Source organism: Melospiza melodia, chromosome Z (genome assembly GCF_035770615.1).
Source record: "Melospiza melodia melodia isolate bMelMel2 chromosome Z, bMelMel2.pri, whole genome shotgun sequence".
In the NCBI taxonomy this organism is placed as follows: Eukaryota; Metazoa; Chordata; class Aves; order Passeriformes; family Passerellidae; genus Melospiza; species Melospiza melodia.
Window position 1 is genome coordinate 58,430,313 of NC_086226.1, and position 22,427 is coordinate 58,452,739.

The window sequence follows — 22,427 nt, forward strand, 5'->3', positions numbered from 1 at the left end:
TCATGAAAGAATTGTCAAGTGTTAGATGTAAATGCATTTTTCTGTGTAACAGTTTTACCATACCTTGAGATGTGTCACCTTTATGTTCTGTTATTCAGTAAGGCATTAGCTTAAGCTACATTTTTCCCTTGTCTGGATCACTAGTTAGGGGCATTCTTCAGGTTTTAATGCCTGTATGAAAATTGACAACAATTTCCAAAACTGAAGTAAAAGAGGGAAGAGAGTGCTGACTCACAGATTAGACCGGGCCCCATCTCTCACAGATTAGCAGTGACATTTCTTAAGGAAGTGATCTGATCTCACTTGCCTCTTTTGTAAGCAACACTGAAGTAGGGAATTCTTATATATAAATGTTTCTGGCCCAGAAATGTTATTCTGAAATAAATTAACTGTAATGCTTAGATTTTTTTTCACATGGTAAAAATTTTCTGGTTTTAAATCCTGGAAAGAGTATTAAAAAATTGTTCTCAGTTACTTCCCTTATCTAGAGGAATGTGATGACTAAGTGCTTTAGGAATTTGATGATCTTAGGTGGAAAGAATTGCCAGAAACTTAAAGAGATCTATGAATCATCAGATCTATGAACTATTGACCTGCTCAACAAATTGCTGGTATAAGCAGTCATTGCAGTGAAATCAGTGCTTTTAAAAGCTTTTGTGTTGCATTTTTTTCACCAGACTTTTTTAAACTTGTGTGAGGCAAAGTTATTCTGCTATGTGAGTGAGAGCATATTATTTCTAACCAAATAGATTGGTTAGATACTTTGATTGGTACTTTAACCCAGTAAAGATAATACAGTTTCTTTAAGTTAGTAGTCATACCTCCCTGTGTTAAGCTCAATGGTTTTTAAGAAGCCTTCCTTTCTCTTTGTAATTGACATAGTGACCTAGAAATACACTATGATTAGGGGATAAAAGTAGCAGCCCTTGTATTTTTTAGCCATATATGTCCTGTGTTGCTGAATGTTTTCAGAATAATAAAATGTGAAGGAATATCCTGTTGCATATGAGAACAAACATTAAAGTGGGGCTTGGTTAAGGTGGAATATATTTTGTTTCAAAATCAAGCTACTTATAAACTTCATCTGTTTTATTTTTCAGAGTACTGTAATTGAAAGAGCATCTTTTACATTGGAAGAAGCACAAGTTGTTGATTGAATGGTGGATTAATAAGTGATTGTCTCATCCTAAGACTAAAAAGAAGATATCCTGGAAGTTAGAAAGAACTGGATTTTCACCCTAGTCCAGCAGCTTTGCTGCTCACTTAAACACAGATGAATGAAGACCCCATTTGGAAAATCACCAGGTCAGCGGTCCAGAGCTGATGCAGGTGAGGTGTTCTTTCTGAATGGTTGTCTTTGCTTTTAATGGATGAGAAGCATTCTCGCTTTACTGACTTCTTAAATATGTGAATGATTTTCTGCACATGTTAATAATTTTAGATGTCAGCATTCCTCTTTTAAAAGAAAATTTGCTTTTATTCTAGATCATGGTTTGAAAAGACAAACTAAAAAATTAACTAGTATATTTAAATGTAAATGCAGCAGTACAGATCTGACTGTCCTGTTTTGTGTTGTGTCAAAAGTTATTTATCAGTGACCTCTGTGGGGAAAGCAACATAATTTTTTATCACCTACCATTGTGAATTGTAGCTTTTATGAAACTCTCAAGTAACCAACTGACAAGTGCAATTGGGAAAGCTCAGTTAGCTTTTAAAATACCTATGCAACAGATGATTTGGGTGCCACCAAATACACGTTTGATTCATTGAAACATGGAACTGATACTGGAGGATTTCTCAGTAACCCTTTGGAGACTTTCAAACTTTTATTTTACCTGAGACTGTGTTAAAATTTGCTGTCACTTGTTTGAAACTGATTCCAATAGTAATGCAGTTATCTTTCAAGTAAGAGCTAGGGGTTTCAAAGGAGAGATGCAGTGCAAAATCTTAAACACTTGGTTCAGTGACCAAATGGAGACAGTGATGACTGGAGCTCCTCAGGTGTTACTATTGGGAGCAGCATTGTTTAACATCTTATTCAGTGGTAGGGATGGTGGGATTGGGTGCACTCTCAGCAGGTTTGCTGATGACACCAAGCTATGTGTTGCAGTCAGCATGCTGGAGGGAAGGAATGCTATCTGGAAGAACCTGGACAGGATTGAGAGGTGGGCCCTGCATGCCTTGGGACGTTCAACAAAGCCGAGTGCCAAGGGCTGCCTTTGTGCTGGGGCAATTCCAAGCACATATATATCATGGACAGAGAATGGACTGAGGACAGCCTTGACAAGAAGGATTTGGGGGTGTTGGCAAATATGAAGCTCAGCATGTCCCATCAGGATCACAGTCATGCAGACACACTCACAGCCCCAGTGGCCTCTCACATCCTGGGCTGCATCAAAAGCAGCATGACTAGCAGGTTGAGGGATGTGCTACTGCCTTTCTAGTCCACTCCAATGAGACACCACCTGGAGTTGTGCATTCAGCTCTGGGGCTCCTAATGTAAGAATGATGTGGGTCAGTTGGATTGAGTCCAGAAGGAGAGCCATGAAGATAATCTGAGGGCTGGAGCACTGTCAAAGGTGCAGAACTTGGAATTAGCCACAGCTTTGTACTTTTCCGGTCTCTAGTCAGCTAAATTCCCAACATTTCCTCTGTTTTCTTTTTTGAAAAAGCAAAGTTCTATGGGCTAACTGTGTCACACTCCTTGCAACACAAAAATAGGCAATTCTAACAACTATTACATTACAAGCAGTATTCTCAACTAGTAAGGTTTCTCTCTTATAAGGGATCTAAGCCAGGGAGACAAACCAAAAAGGCTATCACTATTTATAGGATATGCTATACGACAGATACAAAAAGGATTCTATGTGCTGCAAGGCTCAAACAAAACTCAGGTGTGCTAGTACAACCTACAAAAATAAGCTAAAGGAGCAGCATGTGCGCAGGTTTTATCTGCATTTATTGTCTGGTAAGTTTGCTTTCTATCTTCAAACCACAGATATACTTCAAACAAGAATGGCTCTACTCACAAATGCTTCTGATTGTCCCTTTTAAATAAAGTTTCTCTGATGTTCACAACAACACTTTGCACACAAGTTATAAAATAAACACCTAAAATAAAAGCATAAATCTATCTAACATCACTTAAACTTAATAACACTTAGACTTAAAATACTTAAATTTAAAATATTTAAACTTAACAGAACTTAACATCACTTAAACTTATCTTTACTTAAACTTAACAGAAATTAAACTCAAGAGAACTTAACTTAGCAGAACTTAAGTTTAATAGACCTTAACCTTAACAAATCTTAACCTTAACAGAACCTAAACTTAACAGATTTTCTAATCAACAGAACTTACATGTAACATCACTTAAATTTAACGGAACTTAACCTTAACAGAACTTAACTGACTTTAAAATCTACATAACTTAAACCTAATATAATTTAAACTTAACAGAATCTAACTTCACTTAAACTTAATAGCACTTAAACTTAACAGAAATTAAACTGAACAGCACTTAAACCTAACAGGACATAAACTTAACAAAACTTAACCTTAACAGTATTTAACATTTAATGGCACTTAATAGATAATTTAACTTAAACTACTTAGCAACAGATAGAACTTACTATAGAAATAGAATATAGCATTTACTATAACTTACTTACAGGTCTGACTCTAAAATACTAAGCTAAAACAACTTTCTTCATGTGTTTGCTACAGCATTTTTATACTTGAATGCACTTAAACATAAGAAGTTTGTTCAAGGTATAGCTGTGGAAAAATTCTTTTGAATTCAGTGCTTGCTTTTACATCTATCACATCCAAGCAAAGCTCAAAAAATACAAAAAACACACTCATTACATCTTACTTATACAATCACTTTAACACATCTCTAACATTTTTAAATTTTTCAAAATACAATTTCAGAGTTTGATGTTCCACCGACTGAGTTCTGTGTGCTTCTGATGTTTAAAGTCTATGTTAATACAGGTGATTTTAAGACAGCATAACGGATGCTAAGCCAAATTGGCCGAAATTTGACCCACGCAATATGCTGATTTCTCTTTCACAGTCTCTGCCAGGAAGAACAAAAAGTCTTTTTAACTTAGGTGAGGAACGTCTTGACAGCAATGCTCTTTGGTGTCGCTTGTTTATTATCACTGGTTTCTTAATTGCAGTAGGGATCTTTTCTTTTGTTGACTAGGGTCACATTTATTACGGCTGTTAGGTCTAAAACTGAAGCTTTTTGCCGGCCGCAGGGTGGAGGGAGAAGCGCTGGCGCTGGAAAAGCGCTCCGGTCCCGCGGCGCTTGTGTCGGAGCGGGCGACCCCCCCGCGCTGGGCTCCTTGTTTCGCGAGACTCGCCAGCAGGCTGACTCACTGCGTGCGCCGCACCCAGCGCTGCACCCCTGGCGGTGCGGGTCGCTCCCCCTGCGGCTGCCGCCGCTACCGCCACTGCACCCATGCCGAGTTTGCAGTGGCACAGCCCCGCAGCTGCCCCGAGCCGCGGCTGCTGCCTTGCGCTCAGAGACATGCTGAAGCACTGTATTGTACACCACCCGCCATGGCTTGCCCAATTTCTTTGCTGTCTTATCATCTTCTAACACCGCTTCCCACAGTATATCCCCAAATTTTCTCCGGTCTGAGAGTTCATGGACTGTATGTGGATTAAGGAAAACTTCTTTAGCGTAGCTGTAGGCTAACAACCCTGGTAGCTCCTTTTTTGAATCTATCCCCTTTACCCCTCGCCTTTCTAAATACGTGGCGAAAAGATCATATGCTGCTTGCCTATCCATACCTATTCGTGAGCGCGCTCTTGCAGCTTTCCAGGCTCCGGCAGACACATAATGGCTCGAGTCACCGATGTGAACCCCAAGGGTGCTTCAAAATTCCGGCACCGTCCCGGCTGCAAACAGGACCCAGCTCCAGCTTCCTCGACCGTGGCACGTCCTCCCCCTTTTTCTTTTAGTGCAAGACAAGGGGGTCAACATTCAGGGTCACCATGTGTCAAAGGAAGGGGACCAGGACACCAGATGGTTCATCACAGGTCCAGTTTATTGTAGAAAGCATCAAACACTTAAACAGCAAGTAATAAGCTTATGAATATTCTGTAAGCCAAGCGATCTATTGGCTAAACTATACCATCGACTCTTCATTCCTTTGGGCCTACGTTCTCTACTTCTCACGTCTCTCTGTCTCCTTCTTTATCATACTCAGCTAGGCCCAAGGACGCGCTATCTTGCAGGTACAGAACTTGGAATTAGCCACGGCTTTATACTTTTCCAGTCTCTAGTCAGCTAAATTCCCAACAGAGCACCTGTCTCACAAGGGCAGGTTCCAGGAGCTGTGGTTGTTCAGCTGTGGTTGTTCAGGAGAGAGAAGGCCTCAAGGTGACCTAATTATGGCTCGCTGTTACCTGAAGGAGACTTCAAAGAAAGCTGTAGAGGAGCTATTTACAAGCTCTTGTAATGACAGGACAAGAGAAAATGGCTTCGGACTGAAAGAGAGTCGGTCCAAAGGATGGCCATGAGTGCCTAAAGAGCTGGAGCTCCTCTCATGAGAAAAGGCTGAGTTGCAGTTGTTCACCCAGGAAAAGAGGAGGCTCCAGGAAGTGCAACCTTTTAGTTTTTAAGTGGTACTTACAAAGAGGACAGAGAAAGGCTATTTGCCAAAGCCTTCAGTGGCAGTACATGGGGTAATTGTTTTAAGCAGAGAGTACAGTTAGGTTTGAGTATACAGAAGAAATTTTTTACAATGAGTATGTGTGGTGAAATACAGGAACAGGTTACCCAAATGTGAGTGACTCCTCATTGGAAATATTTAAGGTTATGTTCAAAGGGATATTAAGCAACTTGATCTAGTGAAAAGTGCCTTCCCCCATCATAGGGCTGAACTAGGTAAACTTAAGAGAATCTCTGAGATTACCTAGAACAGCTGTAAAAAAAGGAAAAAAGTTGTACTTAAAGAAGTAACTTTTTAATCAGATTTGTTGAGCTTTGCTGCATTATGGATACAAATATCTTATTTACTGCCTTCCATTTTTAATGGTGGTTGCCACTTTCCAAGAAACTTTACAAACACACATAGGGTTCCAGAATAGCTACATCTTAAGTAGAAATTAGAATTTTAAGTCTTGCCTATAAAATTTCTGTCATCTGAGATTGAATAATACAGCAGTAATGTAGTCTTTATCAGGAGGAAAAAAAATTAAAATAAGAAGATACAGTGAAAGAGTGGAAATAGTCCATGTATATTATATTTTAATAATATAAAATATTATGTTAATAATATTAACATAAAATATTATTAATATTAATAATGTAAAATAATAAAATTGTTGGATTTTAGGATCATGTATGGGTAGGTAGCAAAAAACAGTTCTGGAGGTTAGAGATAAACCGGTGGTAGTGTCACGTATTCATATAGGGCAAAACTTGATGCATTAACAAAGCGCTTTTCAACTGGCTTTGATTTCATCCTTTTGTAGAGACTTATGACACTGCAGGTTGGTAGCATCGTTGACAAAGACAATTTTCAGCTGTCCTGTCTGCTTAAGAAGGAAATGGTTTTATAGATTGTTAACTAGGTGTAAAAGAAGAGGTATTTGTGATTTATAATATCTAGGCTTTTGAAATCTCTCTCTGGGAAACATACTTTGTATGTAGTTCCTTTTTGAGAAGCAAGGGGTGGGATTGAAGGGGGGAAAGAAGGCAAGGTAGATACTTAATTGTTACACAACAGTAGAGTACATGGCTGCAGACTCTTGGAGTTTGTCAAAGTATAGAGTTGCATTCCATGATGTAGTTTCCATGAATCAGACTGGGGCTCTTAGCGGTGTGCCTCCCTGTCTCTCTAATTAGTGTATTGCTGTCCCAAATACAAGAGAAATACAGCATTTTAAAAAAAAATTAATGTACTGTATATTTGACTGTAAAGTAAGACGTGATTACTCTGTGTTAACTCAATTGACACTTCTAAATCTAATGATCACCTGTATAATGCTGTATAAGTCAAAGGCATGGTCCTCTGGAGTCTTTCTTAGCTGTGTTCTTAGCTTTTTTAGCTCCCAGAGATACAGATTCCTGCTGAACTGCATGATGGTCAGGAACAATTGTAAAGCCTTTACTGGATGTTTTGAAAACAAAACAAAAAAGTACTCTCTTAGTAAAGAAAACTTTTAACACATATATGGGCATATGATGATTGAATAATATATGAGCATTTGTAGCTTTTTCACTTGGAAATCAAGTGTAAATAGTTTCAGTATTGTTTTAATTAGCTAAGAAAAGAGATAATGGATGTGAATTGCTTAGAATTGCAGTGAAATCTTTTGTGCAGAGTTAGAATTTGGCTTATGTCTGTACTTCTGACCTACTTCAATTAAAAGACCTCTGTTCTTCAAACTCATAAGTTGAGATTGAGCAATACTAGGTGTGAATCAGTGCACTGAAGTGTTTCTTAGGTCCCTGAAAGTAATTCTGAAATAGTCTCCAGAGTGGAATTACTGCTGTTCACACTGATGATTCTGGAACACAACTTTAAAACATCTAGGTTTTGCTGCCTGTTGTAAACATAGGAGATATTCAGAGAAATAAAATATAGTTGCTGTTTTCTGGAGAGCCTGTCTGATTTTCATGGATTGCCTGGAGAGTACCAACTCATGTCACAATAGCAAAACATTGCCAGTAGCTTTCTCCTGTCCTTCTTCCTATTCTCCTATAGCCCCAGCTGAAATGACATGTGTATTTCCCTTGAAGCCAATATCCGGAACAATTTTTTTTTTTTTAGTCTTGTCATACCCTATTTCTTTATCTTTGTCTGGAGTAAAGTTCAGAAACATGATTTCTAGTTTTGCTGTTGAATTTTAAGAGTTTAATGTAAGGGGTTGAATCAATGAGCCTTTGAAAACACAAGTATTACAAAACACCATATGACAGTTGAATTCTTAATTCTGTTGCTTTTGTCTGGAAGCTGGAGGTTGTGGTCAATTTCTATTACAAAAAATATGTTTCTGTGCTCTTAGTCATAAAAAAATAAAACAGTTTTATATGAAAGGGACCTTTTAAAGGTCATCTTGTCCAACTCCTGCAATTAGTGGGAACATCTTCAACTAGATCTCATTTTTTTTTTTTCATAGAATATCCCCAGTCATTACTATGCCCCAAATTTGAAATCATGCTTCAGAGACAGAAAATTTATTCATAATCCTTTTAAAGTCACAATTAATTTGCTAGCAGTTAATAAAGTGCTTCACTATACTCTCTGAACCAATGGATGGACACAAGGCTACTGAAGTTGCAGTGAAGACTTGGACACTTCCAGGAATGGGACGACCACCAACTGGGCAATCTGTGCTAGTATTTCACCACATTCAATGTACAAAAACTTCTTATACCTAATCTTCCCCTTTTTAAAATCGTTACCCTGTGTCCTGTTGCAACAGGTCCTGCTAAAAAGTCTGTCCATATATTTCTTATAGGCCCCCTTCTCGTACTGGAAGGCTGCAATAAGGTCTCTTCAGAGCCTACTCTTCTCCAGGCCAAACAATCCCAACTATCATGTGTCTTCATGCAGGAGGTGCTCCAGCCCTCCAGTGATATTTGTGGCCTTCCTGTGACCTGATTCCAGCAGGTCTCATCAGTGCTAGGACCTCTGGATGCAGGGTTCCAGTTGGGGTCTTACCAGAGCAGAGGGGCAGAATCCCCTCCCTCCCCTGCTGCCCACACTGCTCTGGATGCAGCCCAGGACACGTTTGGCTCTCTGGGCTGGGAGTGCCCATGGCTGGCTCATGTCATCCACCTGCTCCATTCTTGTGGACCAAGACGAATTCAGGAGGCAGATAGTTCTGATTTTGACCTTCTGACTAGAATATGTTAAACCTAAGGATTCTGTGCTGTCCTCTCCACATGTCCAGAGCTGCTGTAGAGGACAGAGAAACTCTTGTTGCAATTTCTACAATTGTGTAGCTGTTATGGGTTAACATAGTTTAGGTTTTAGTTAAGAAAAAAATCCATAAGCTATGGAAGTGATTCTCTGTAAGGACCTTGGCAACTTCCTTTGGACCTGACAAAACCAATCAGTTGACTAGTTTGAATATTGACAACCTGTTAAACCAGTTAAAAGAGCTGAAAATGCCTCTGTGGAAAACGTGTGTAAAAATGGACAAATCCTGGGAAAAGCTCTCTTGCCTCTAGCCTTTCAGCAGGTAGCTGGACGCTAGCCAGGCAAGGCCTCACTCTGCTGTGTTGTCTGGCCAGGCCAGTCGAGCCCTGCTCTGCCTCATGGCCCGGCCAGCCCGGCCTGCAGCACAGCTTGGCTGAGATTCTGCTGCCACCGAGTTCCAACCACAGCCAGTGGACCATGCCGGCTCCATTCAGCTTTGGATGGAGCCAAGCCAGGCTCCTTTCCAGCCATGAGCCACCAAGTCACTCTGCTGGTTCTGCAGAAAAATCATGTGGCTAAGAACAGAGATGGCTCTGCAACCCTACACAGAAATCAGCCCCTGCAACTGGAATTTAATGCAGCAGGGACCAGAAAACAGCCATGCAACCAGAGTGGCCACTGCCCGGCAAAGATCATATGGTTATCCACAGGCCCGGGCAAGATGTTAACATTTTTAGTGTACGGATGGAACTTGCAGACATCAATCCTCTCTCAAGTGAGAGAGAAGGAAAGGGTGAAGACACATACAGAAAACAACATAGAGACACCAAGGTCTGTAAAGGAGGAGATGGGAGGAGAATGAGGAGATGCCTTAGTCTGAAATTCTCTTGTATGGGTATGGTGAAGATATAATTGATACAATAATTGATACATCAGACATTTTTTTTCCCCCCCTGTAACTCATGGAATGCACTGGGGGATGTAGCATTCTAGCCACAGTGAGCAGAGGCACCAGTGTTGAAGCTAGAAGGTGTTGAAGTAGCTTGAACAGAGAGAGAGATGAGACAGATGAGAAACCTTTCCCCAAAGATGGAAGAAGAAAACATCTGTTTCCAGAGACAAAAGAAGAGAACTTTTATTTCTATACTAGAACAACTCATCCTTAAAATTGTACCCCAATAAGCTGAAATAACTCACCTATGGTGATAGTTATGGAAAAAACTACCAAAACTTGCGAGGGACTTAATGATTGCAGATTTCCAGGCAGCTGCTATTTGTGAGGATTAAAACCATGAGGGGACTGTTTCTTGTGGAAAAGTCTCCATGGCATGGCAAGAGAGACTCTTCTCCCTAAGAGAACTGAAGAAAGACTATTTTAGAGGTGGTAAACTGACTGAAAGTCCCAGGCTTTGTCTCTTTACATTGTCACTGGAAAAGAAAAGAGGGTGTGGTGGGAGGTGAAGTGTTTTGAAGGTTTGTTCTGATTTCTTTCTATTTTTCTTTTAATTCTGTTAATAAAGTTTTCTTTATATCCTTTAAAGTTTGAGCCTGCTTTGCTCTCCTTCTAATCCTTATCTCACAGCAGAAAATGAGTAAGTAATTCTAGTGGGTGGACTGGCATTTGGCCAGCATTAGACCTACTACGGTAGCCAAGCAATTCAATAGTATAACCCCATATATCCTTAAAAGGAGTTTACATCTCTCTGAGACCTATCTGAATTCAGACTGTGCAAATTAAGAGGGCAAATTGTGGTAAATCAGGTTCTGGTTAGTACAAGAGTGTGTTTAACCTAGGATCTTCAAATACTTGATATATTTATTAAACATCCAAATGCCATCACTTCATGTATTAAACTAGGAGCTTTCTTAAGAGACTGACTTATGATGAGTAGTACTTAGTTGTCTGTGTTGCCTTTGGTGTAGAGCTCATTACATCAGTGAACAAGTTGAATCTTAGCAAAATTTGAAGATCCCAAAGTGAAAACTTAGGAAACAGCAAAATCCCATTCCTGGAGGTCGGCATAACTTCTCTTCTGTACTTACTGCAAATGTTGGAGTAAATCTTTCTTCTGTGTCAATCTAGTGTTTCAGTTCTTGACTTTGAAAGATAAATCCTTCATATCTCCCTTCTTACAGGTTACAGAGTCCTTGATAGGTGGACAGAAAGCAAATTCTTGTGCTGCACCGTTCTGTTGTTTTGCTGTGTTTTTACTTGAGCTACTTTAGCCAAAATCTTATTTTTCTCTCATTAGCTGGAAATGTAAAATGTTAAGTACATATGTTCATCTTCTGTTGACGAAGTTTCTCTATTTTGTAAGAACAGTTCTTGGATTTGACGAAATTACTTCTTTTAAAATAAAACATCACCATATTTTTAATAATTTTTTTAAAATTATATTACATATCATAGAATACAGCCTCATATACAGAGAGGTAACGGAAATTATGCTTAGAAAGTTTTTTTACAGGTTGTAATAAAGTCCTAAAGTCTTATGGGTTTCTAATCATACTTTTTGTGATTTTTTTTTTGTCTTCCCAGCTAAGTTCTTACTCAATTTAATTATTTGGTTTTGTAACAGTCAAAAATTGCAAGAAGGATCTTTACTGCAGTAATTGAAAGACAAGGTCTAATTATGAATTTAAAATTTATGAACACTTCAGATATCATTACTGTTGGAAATGCAGATTCTTGACTATCTGATGAAAACTTGAATATACTAAACATAAGATTATTTTAATTATTAATTAATTATATTAGTTCTGCCATTTCTGTAACTTTGTGTATGCCCTCTTAAATTTTACATACAAAAATTAAAATAGTAAAATACTTATGAAGACTTCAAAGACTATTGGTACTGTCACTGCTTGACTCCTGTATGATTCTCTTCAATATGTATATAGTTATAGATATGCTTGGAACATGAACATAGTGCAAATTTGAAAGAATTGGTGGTTTGTTTAAGCCTATAGAGAAATTAAAGCACTTCTCTGCAAATGTTAATTCAAGCATTCCTAGTTAAAATTCTAGGCGTGTTTGTACATAAACACGAGCTGTTAGAGTTATACATGGTTCAGTCCAGCACTGTGACCAGATTGTTTTAGATTTGGCAACCAAGAAGGAAAAAATCCAAAACAGTCCAAAACAAGCTCCTGTGAAGAAATTTTAACTCCATACTGTTCAGAGGCTGTATAGTGAGGAAGACAAGGAGAATCAGAATCAAAGTCAGTTAACTTCTGGCCATGTGGTCACCATCAGGCATCACTTTAACAGGGGCTGTTTCAGTCAACCCCAGTAAATGATCCCTGTACAGGTGGCCTCTGACTGTGATCTGAGGCTGCAGTTTTCATTCCAATAACTAATTTTGATTTTTCTACCTGTACACATTACCTTTTATGTACAGTGTTCTTTTGAACGTGTTTTTCTGTCATTTTGATCTTGCATATTTCCTCTGCTGAATTCTTCATGGCTGCTCTCTTCCAGCAGAAGCCTGATTTCCGCTTTCCTCATTTCATCTTATTAAAAGCTTTCCATTTTTCAGATTCATCCCAAGTTATCGCTGGGTTGAGTGCAGTGCTCTTCTTTTAGTAAAAATTTATTTATTTTTAGTTTTTTATGTGCTCTGTTAGGCGCAGGTAGTGCTGATCTTGCTAACTCAGGATGAAGTATATTGGCATCTCCTTTTACTAACTCAAGGATGGAAGCTTAAAACAGCCTGATGATTCACTATTGTTGCTGATTGACCATTGCAACTACTGTCTCTGTTGTGTTTAGTTCAACTTCCATTTTAATAGTTGCTGTCACTCGTTAACATTCATCACTGAGCTTCTGTGTTGGGTTTGCATGGCAAGGTGCCAGGGGAGTGCAAGGGTGACTTCTGTGAGAAGTAGGTAGAAGCTTCTCCTGCGTCCAAGAGAGCCAGTGCCAGCCCGCTCCAAGATGGATCTGCCACTGGCCAAAGCTGAGCCTGTCAGTGATGGTGGTAGTGCCACTGGGCATTGTATTGAAGAACAGGGGAAAGATTCTGCCCCATAGCAGTTGCAGGAGAGGAGTGAAACTATGTAAGCACAGCAGCCCTGCAGACTCCAAGGTCACTGTGGAAGGTGAGGGAGGAGGTGCTTCTGGCCCTGGAGCAGAGGGTCCAGTGCAGACAGTGGTGAGAATCATGGTGAAGCAGCTGTGCCCCTGCAGTGCATGGAGGACCCTGCAATGAGGTGTGTGGATGAAGGAGTCTGAGCCTGCAGGAAGTCTGCACTGGGACAGGTTTCCTGGCTGGACCTGTGGCCCCATGAGAGAAGAGCCCATGCTGAAGCAGGTCTTGTGACCCTGTGGGGGGCTCACTGTAGAGCAGCCTGTTCCAGAAGGATGGCACACTGTGGAAGAGATCCATGCTGAAGCTGTTTGCCAAGAACTGTAGCCCCTGAGATGGATTCACATTGGAGAAGTTTAAAGGACTGTCTCCTGTGGGAGGGGCCCCACACTTCAGTGGGGAATAAGTAAGATGAGTCCTTCCCCTGAGGAGGGAGAACTAACCCTAACCCTTAGGAGAAAGAAAGAAGCAGCGGAGACAACTTGTGATTAACTGACGGCACCTTTGTTCCCTGTGCACTTGTGCTACCTGGGAGAGAGGAGGTAGAAAAAAACTGGGAGTGAAGTTAGGCCCAGGAAGAAGGGAGAGCTGCGAGGAAGGTATTTTTAAGATTTAGCTTTATTTCTTCTTGTCTTACTCTGACTTGCTTGGTTATAAATTGATATTCCCCAAGTCAAGCCTGGTTTGCCTCTGATGGTACATGTTGAGTGATGCCTCTCTTGACCCAGGAACATTTGGTTGTATTTTCTCTCCCTTGTCCAGCTGAGAGAAGAGATGTAGCAGCTTTGGTGGGTACCAGGCATCCAGCCAAGTTCGGTCCACGCCAGCTTCATGTGCAAATAGCCAATGTCTACCTCTTTAGAGCCTTTTCCTCTCTAGAGCCTTTTCACTGATCAGTCATAACAGGAAGTGTTTGGATTCTTTACATTTTGACATTCAATATGATGGCTTTTATGTAAGTTCTTAAATTATTTTTCAGTAATTCCAACATCTTTTATATTGTAGGTCATGCAGGAGTGTCTGCCAGCATGATGAAGAAAAGAACATCCCACAAGTAAGTTGTTGATATATTTACTAAAGAATAGCTCTCAGTAACTGGAAGTACTGTTCTAGAAATATATCTGATTGTTCCACTCTGTTTTTGAAAACTGTGGAATAATATTCAGTCTGTGTATGTGTGTAGAGTCAGACTTTTAATCCTTTCAGGGGGGTAGTAGGGTAAAGAAAGCCCCACAGATAAAGTTTTAAATGTTGTTTTGACTGTTAATATTACATTTTTTTTAATACAATTTCGAAATTCTTCTGGAATCTGTAGAGAAGGATTTTCAGGCCTAGCTTAACCATGTCTACTGTAGGATGTTTATTCTCTGGCACAGAGTTCATGCAGTCACCAGATCAAAAAAACCTGCAAATCATCCTTACTAAGAACCCAGTTGGGAAGGAATCTCAGATATATCTAATCATAGATAGCATTGTAACTATAGTGTTGGAAAAAAATTTTCATTTTTAAAAAATAAAGAATGTACTGAAAAACTTCTGTAAGGAAGTTGCTGTTAGTATGTGAAGGAAGGATACCTGCTTTTGCTACACTTTCATGGCATGTATTTTTCCATCTTCAACATCTTATATAGTGGCAGCTGAACACAGGTGAGTAGCTGTGTGAAAGTAGAGGTAACCTTCTGGATATAATTGGTCTTAGTGTCATGCAGCAAGATACCATATCTGGCTGTATCTGGTGAGAGAATTCTAAGCTGGGTAAGTGGGAAACTTGAAATGTTACCAGCTGTTTGTAAGTGTAAAGTCATATAGTGTGTATCAATCACCGGCAATTTGTTTGGCAGGTGTATTTTCCACAATTAATCTAGTTAATCACTATTAACAGTGTTAACTGTTTCCCAGGGACAACACTTGATGTTAAACTACTCTGATGCCTTCCACCAGCTCATCATTATCCATTCTTGTCTATCTTCATAGAAGGCAAAGAGAAACATTTTTTTGTCTAGGGGCAGGTAGAGTTGGTTAAACTTTAATTTCTCTTGTTCTCTTTCAACCGCTCAGAGAAAGGAGTGTATGATGGGAAGACTATCAGAGGTGGGTTGCCTTTTGTACTTGAGGGTGGCTAGATTTGTCTTTATTGTTGTGTTAATATACACTTATTTAAATAACTAAATAGGCTGTAAACTTATTAGTGTAAAAGCTTTTGTGGGACATAAGAAGTTTTGATCTTAAGTGATATAATTTTGAGGTGTTTAATTAAGCATCCAGCTCAGTTTTATGTTAATTTAGCCTAGTTCAATATTTTATTACTTAGTTAAGGTTTTTTTGTACCAAGCCAAGGTGACTTCTTGTGTGCTGCCTGAGGATGAGGTGTAGTAGTGGAACATTGTTTATAGTTTACCATAAATGAGTAGGATATGAATATGATGTAATACTGTATGCTGACACTACTCTGAGCCAACATGATCAACTGTGAGTTAGTAATGTACTTTGTCACTGATTTAGCTATTTATGTAGTTATGTCCTCATTTAAGGAAAAAGAAAAAGAAGCCTACTAGCACTCAAAGGCCATTGAGATTTTAAAGGTTTGTTTCAGGTTTGTGGCAGAGGAAGGAGCAAGGCATGACTAAGTAAGTGAGGCTGTGATAGAATGAGCAGTGTGGATGAGCCTTCTGAACTCTTTAAATAGCAGTTAAGTGTTTGTCAGACAATACCCTTTTCTTTAAAGGAAAGAGGGGCCCACAACCATTGAGTCTTTTGGAGATGATTCCAGTGGTTTTAGGGCAGTTCTTCCAAGCGCTCTGTCTTGAGTAGTGGTGATCTCTGCCAATATGAGGCTGACCTCACTAGGATCAGATCAATCAATAAATTCAAAAATGTCATTCTTTCCATGCTTAGTGTATAAGGATAGTGCAAAATCTAGCACAGGTATGAAGCAATCCTTTCTTCATAGGCTCTCCAGATTTCTTGTAGTTAGCAATTCAGAGACTTGGAGGTGTAGGTTATAATTGCAATTTATTACAAGTGGACTTAAACATTTTGAAATTTTGATACCACTTTAATGTAATGTGCTCTTGGCTTCTGCAGCATCCAGAGCTGAAATTCACAACTTAATGATTTTTTTTTTATTTTTGAAGGAGTACAGAACATACTTGAAAACTTCTGTGTTAATTAACATGCCTCATAGTCTGAATATTCTAAAAAGTATTTAATAACAATTCTCAGATCACCTTTATGTTATTAGTCATAGACATGAGTTAGATCACAGTTGTATTAAGTTTTGTATCCTATTTTCAATAACTTCTATTTTGTACCATGAGAGATTTGAAGGCATACTGACCACTGCTACTGTACTGCTTCTATAATATTTTATCATTTTCATTCCAGTTTTTCACAGTTGTGCATGTTTTGCATATCTGAGAGATGTCATTTTCTTTCATCCTTCTGGGTTTTTTTTCCTTTTGGTGTTTTTCTGAGATGACATAAGGATAAAAAACAATCAACAACAAAACTTCAATGAGTAACTTTGTAGGTTACTGGGCATTGCCATTCCTATTTTTATAAATGCTAGTTTGTGTTTTAAGCACAACTCTCTGGTAATAGCTGACTTTTCTGCTAGCAGTCCTCTGCAGTTCTGAAATATGTTGGTTTCCCAGATAGCAGTAGCCAAATTAAAGTTTGTGTAAGGACCATATAAACACAGCTTTAACATCTGGGCAGATTTCCTTCTGACTGTGTAGTCTTTAGAGCATTTCCAAAGTATCTGGTTCTGATAATGAAACTTTTTCGCATTAGGTTTTTATTTAACAGCATACAGCCTGCAAGATAAAGAAGAGGATCAGAAACTTTTGGGAATCGAAGGGCCGTTTACAATGATGATGTGTCTGATGTGTCAAGAACTACTTCCAGGACTTGCTATTTTCTGTTTATCCTGGCTTCGTTTCTTACATGTCTAATTGTTTTCAAATATTCAAGAGCAAATGTCTGTGGAAATTTTAAATACTGTATTAATGAAAGAGAAGGAAAAATTGTGTTGGACCTTCTGGATAGAACATCATAGAAGGTTATCTGAGTAACTTGATTTATTACAAAAATGGCACGCTGTTGAGGAAAGGAGATTTGGTTACTTGGTTGTCTTACATGGGAGTACATTCATAACTTACTTCCTAATAGTTAGAAACTTTTGCTTGCGTTCTTACCATGTTCAGATACAAGAAGTATGTTTTCCTTGATAATTTACTAGTTTGAGTATCTAATTTGTTATAGTATGGACCACTTCAAATGAGAAGTGAGCAGCTGTTCAGTTACGCAACCTTCAAACAAAATTTGAACTGCAAGTACATGTAGTGGGTACTTGATTTGTAATTAAATTCCTAATAATCTTTGCTCTGTGAGGCATTTTAAACCTGTTTGAACTCAGTTATGTTATCTTCTTCCATATTTTTTTTGGAATGATTGTAAAGCTTTCTACCGTATTGTTCCAAATAAATATTAAATATTATGCTTTGTAGTCAGAAAGTAAAAGTTGACTATGAGGTTGAATATCAATAGCATTATAATTTTTTTTGAAAGATGAAATGATGAGCAACATAAACTGCTTAAACTATACAAAGCAATGTCAGTTTAAACTTTTTTCATTTCTAGTAGTTTTTATTCCCTTCTGAATGAACCAGTGTTCCATTAGCACTAATTAAATGAATCGAATACAAAACAACCTCAATTTTGTGCTGAGAACCTGATCTCTGAACTTATTCTGTAATAGTAAGCTATTACTGACACTTGTTACAATTAGAAACACATATATATACTTGAGTAGAGCTAGAATCTGAAAGTACATTCTAGTTTTTGCATAAAATTAGATCCAGCATTGTGGGAGAGTTTTTCTTTATAGGAACTCAAACCTGTTCCAATTATCTGTGCTATCAAGGTTAGGAATGCAAAACTGCAGCCTGATCTTTGGAAACCTCAAATGATAACAAAAGTGAAATTTGAAAATATCCTTGCTAAGATCTTCATGATGAATTAAAATCTGGAGGTGGGACAAGTACTGAAGTTAATTGTGTATCTTGTTTTTAATAGTTATGATTACAGTTATGATACAGTGTTAAACATTCCAATATCATATTGTGAGTGTATTATTCTGAAATACTGCTTCCAGGATTTCAGTGGTATGATTGTTATCTGTGTTTTTTGGATCATCTAGGGACTTTTATGAGAGCATTAATCATATCTGGAGACTTTTTTCTTTGCTCACTATCTCTAATCTAAGGAACAATATTGCCTTCTGCAACTCATCATCTTTTAGATGTTACTTTTAAACTAGTTGTGTGTACATATTACTGCCATTGAAATGATGTGTGCTACAAGTAGTAGCTCAAAAATTTGTTTTAGAAATAGTTGATATCCAGGAGAATTTTGTATATTGTCATAATTCCCCTTAGTTTCTTCCATTTGTGTTCAAAATTGTGTTTTTAATAGCTGGATAAAACAAAACTTGTGTACCACTTTCAGTGATTTGGAACTGTCAAATAGCTGACATTACAGTTCATCAGAATAGCAGCTGTTACTTACCAGAGGGAATTTTCATGCCAATTCCATGATAATATCAGAAGGACAAAAAAGTTACTTGATCTGTTTTCCACATAAAGGAGTATCCCCTCTCTGGCCATTTACATTACATGCAGTTTTTAATTTTCCATATTAAATATGGAAGTGTTGTTGCTGTCATGTGTCTTTAAAACTACTTGGAATCAAAATTACCTGTAAATGAAGGAGCCAAAAATTTCCTCAGGTGAAAATAGGTCTGTTTTAGGGAAAACAAACATTTGGAAAGAATTTCAGTCAGCCACATAATGCTTGCACTGACTTCTTCCTTCTGGGAAGGAGTTGTTTACTGTTCTGCAGAGAGTAACAAGGTAGTAAAGTTGTAGCACTGCCAGGTAACCTTGTGTTTTGAGATTTGATCAGGTGAGTTTCACTTTTGACATTCAGTGTAGCAAGGGATAGGATTTGTTATTTTGGTTTAAGCAAACTACATTTAAAATTTACTGCTAGGAAACTGAACTTATACAGCATGTCAAAAATGTGTCACTACTTCTAAGTATGTTTTTCTTTTTTCCAATTAAATTTTATTAGCTTTATGACCTAATTTGAATAAGGTATGCTAAGCTATAAAATATATGGTCATGTAAAAGCATACGGTTATTTTCTGAGGCACATTATGTATGTACCTGTTTAATATTAATGTTTGTATCTGTGTACAGAAAACATAGAAACAATGTGGGACCAAGCAAACCTATTTCTCAGCCGCGAAGAAACATTGTAGGCTGCAGGATACAGCACGGATGGAAAGAAGGAAGTGGACCTGTAACACAGTGGAAGGGCACAGTTCTTGATCAAGTTCCTGTAAATCCCTCACTCTATCTCATAAAGTATGATGGATTTGATTGTGTGTATGGACTAGAACTTCACAAAGATGAAAGAGTTTCAGCACTTGAAGTTCTTCCAGACAGAGTTGGTAAGTGTTTGGGTTTTTTCTCCTAAATAGATATACATATTGGCTGACATTTATCACCAAATGTTTTCCCTGCAGACTTCTCCCAGATAACCCATGACCACTTAAATGTTACTGCTCAATTTCACTTTTGTCTCATGGCAGGTAATCTAAATGCTTTGATTTTTTTTTCTATTCCAACAAATTTTGATGATGCTAGTGAGTGCAATTGCTGTCTTCTGTCTTTAAAGTAGTATGCAGTACATTCTGTAGTTTTCAGATTAACATTGATATTTCTGTTAAAATTTCAGCTCTAAGCCATCTAGACTGTGTTGTCTATTTTGTGTGTCTAACAGTAATAAGGTTACATTTTTTCTTGTACAACCACCATGTACTATAATAATGGCTGGAAGACATTTTCTAAGTGAATTAACCTGATGAGTAATAATGCTTTTTGTTTTACAGAATTAGCACTTGGATTGTTAAACTGCAGGTTTTTCAATCCACCAAGTTTGATATCTACTCAAGTAAACACTAGTTTGTAAATAGAAAAAGCTCTTGCCTCTTCTAACTGCAAAGGAATTGGTTACAATCTGTAGGGTGTCGTTACAAGGAATCATCCCCAAAAGTTGAATTAATACCATCATGGAACTGCCTTGAGATAGGCCTTTTGTTTCTGCCTCTCCCTGCTCAGTGTCTAGTTAAAGTACAGAATCTCTGCTGCTTGATTGATCTCCTGTTAGCTTACATTGTGATTGTTCAATCACAGGGAATACAATAATTCATAATTATTTTAACAACATTCTGAAGTTCTTAGTTCTGCAGCACTAAACTCTCTGGAATGGACACTATTTGTTTTGTGTATGAATTTACCAACTGCCAATAAGATTTGTGCATTAATCAGCATAAAGATTATTTTTACAAAGACACATTTTGAATGAATTTCTGAAATGCTGTCATTTCAGCTTCGTCTCGAATTAGTGATGCCCACCTGGCAGACACAATGATTGGTAAAGCCGTGGAACATATGTTTGAGACAGAGGATGGCTCAAAAGATGAATGGAGGGGGATGGTTTTGGCTCGAGCTCCTATTATGAACACATGGTTTTATATTACCTATGAGAAGGATCCCGTCTTGTACATGTACCAGCTCTTAGATGATTATAAAGAAGGTGACCTTCGCATTATGCCTGATTCAAGTAAGTAGGCCACTTATGTTGGGATCCATAAAATTAGAGGGTTTTGAGGAAATGGTAAAAAAACCAGGCCTCATACAGCAGATTTGTGAACATTGCTAATGCAGCAGAAAGTTTTTTAAGCTGTAGCACAGACGTGAGAAATAGATCAATAAACCTTTGCGATTTGCCCTTTTAGGTTGCAGCAAGTTTATCTAATTTATATCTTTAGAAGGTTAATATGAATGAGTCTCTGTGCTTTGTCTCTCATAAATGAGTCATTGTGTTAGAGAAGAAGTCTCTATTGTGTTAACTACAGTTACGTGTGTTTCATATGATTGGATAGAATTATTGTCAATACATTGATGCTCTATGTGTGACTGGCTGAAACCTAGGCTGAGATGGCTTTATGCTATGCTGTAACGTTACGTTTCCTTAGGATTCCATTTGTATCAGTGAGCTGTTCACATCTGTTGTCTCCATTGTCCTAACAATGTGCTGAGACTGATGTTTGAAATAAACAACTCACGGCACTGATTTTGGGGGTCCCGTCCCTGTTCGTGGTTGTATATAACCTGCCAACGGCAAAAAGTTACTGTTTTCTTTTGACAGCTTTTTGTGTTAAACATTTAGCTGTGGTTTATGTATGGTCAAGACAGGTGACAAACAACCATCATATTTGATATTCCATTTAATTTTTTTTTCAAAGTATCACAGCTAACAAATGTAGTAGTACAAGAAAGAACATCTGTGTTAACTGCTGAAATATTTAACTTTTCATAGCAGTGACATATGCAGGGTAATACCTTTTCATAATTAATCCTAATTCTGCTGAAAATATGGGTGTGCTACCGTGAAAGACTTTACATTTTGGTTTTTTAGTGGAAATTTACAAGCCAGAAATATTCCACTGCTGTTTTCTTATAGAAGTATCATGTTGTGTGGAGTTGGCTCTTATTTGTGTCTCTGAAGCAGGTCTTGTGGGAATGAATATTTGGGGTCAGACTGATATAGTAAGAACAATTTCACTAGCTATGTGTCTTCAGTGTGAAAAACTTCTTGAGTAGTTGCTTGTGGGAAAGAAGTACTTATTTTTTGAAACTGATTTTCTCTCACATATTGTAACATTAATAAGAAAAGATTTCCTCATAGTATCTTTGCTGTCATTTTGGATGAAGTAGTCTTCTTCAGGACTTCTATTAGTTTAGGAGGCTTTTCACAGAATCAATATTATTCTAGAGATTTAGATAGTCAGTTCAAAGAAAGAGATTAGAAAGAATACTTTGGGTTTACTTCTCCTGTGTAACAAAGCCCTTTCTGACAAAAGCCATCTGGGATTTAAAGAAAATTATTGTAACTAATACATATGCAAAGCACTATGTAGCCAACCACTACAGTTATCCAATTAGTAATTCGTTTAGTTTGAGATCATCTTCTTTCAGATGCACCACTGGTAATGATCTACTGGCAGAATAAAAAAGTGGCACTTATTTGCATAATCTCTGTGTTAATGATCTGTGTTTAGATTACCATCTCCGCTGGCCCTAGCAAAAAGCAACCTCTCTGATGCTTTAATGAAGGAACCACAAATGTTAATGGAAAAAAGTGGTCTTCCTCTTCTTAAAGAAATAAAGCAAGCTCTTTCAGATTTGAATGTTAAAATAACTTGTTCTTTGTATTAACCATCAAAACAGACTAGGAATGTATTTTAAGTTTGCTTTCTTCCACCTTGGGAGTAGGGAAAGCTTAAATGCTTTCTTTCCATTTAAATCTTAATTGGTTT

General features: G+C 38.0%; 1 protein-coding gene across 3 annotated transcripts in view; it reads left to right on the forward strand.

Annotated features, from left to right (window-relative positions):
• The window catches only part of SPIN1 (spindlin 1), a 64,677-nt gene that overhangs the window by 37,035 nt on the left and 5,215 nt on the right, over positions 1–22,427 (forward strand). For all 3 annotated transcript variants that reach the window (XM_063180350.1, XM_063180349.1, XM_063180348.1), the window contains exons 2-5: positions 1,101–1,329; positions 13,985–14,033; positions 19,240–19,493; positions 20,435–20,668. In XM_063180350.1, coding sequence (XP_063036420.1) covers positions 1,278–1,329; positions 13,985–14,033; positions 19,240–19,493; positions 20,435–20,668 — 589 coding nt within the window. In that variant the 5' untranslated portion in view covers positions 1,101–1,277. The remainder of the gene's footprint in view (positions 1–1,100; positions 1,330–13,984; positions 14,034–19,239; positions 19,494–20,434; positions 20,669–22,427) is intronic.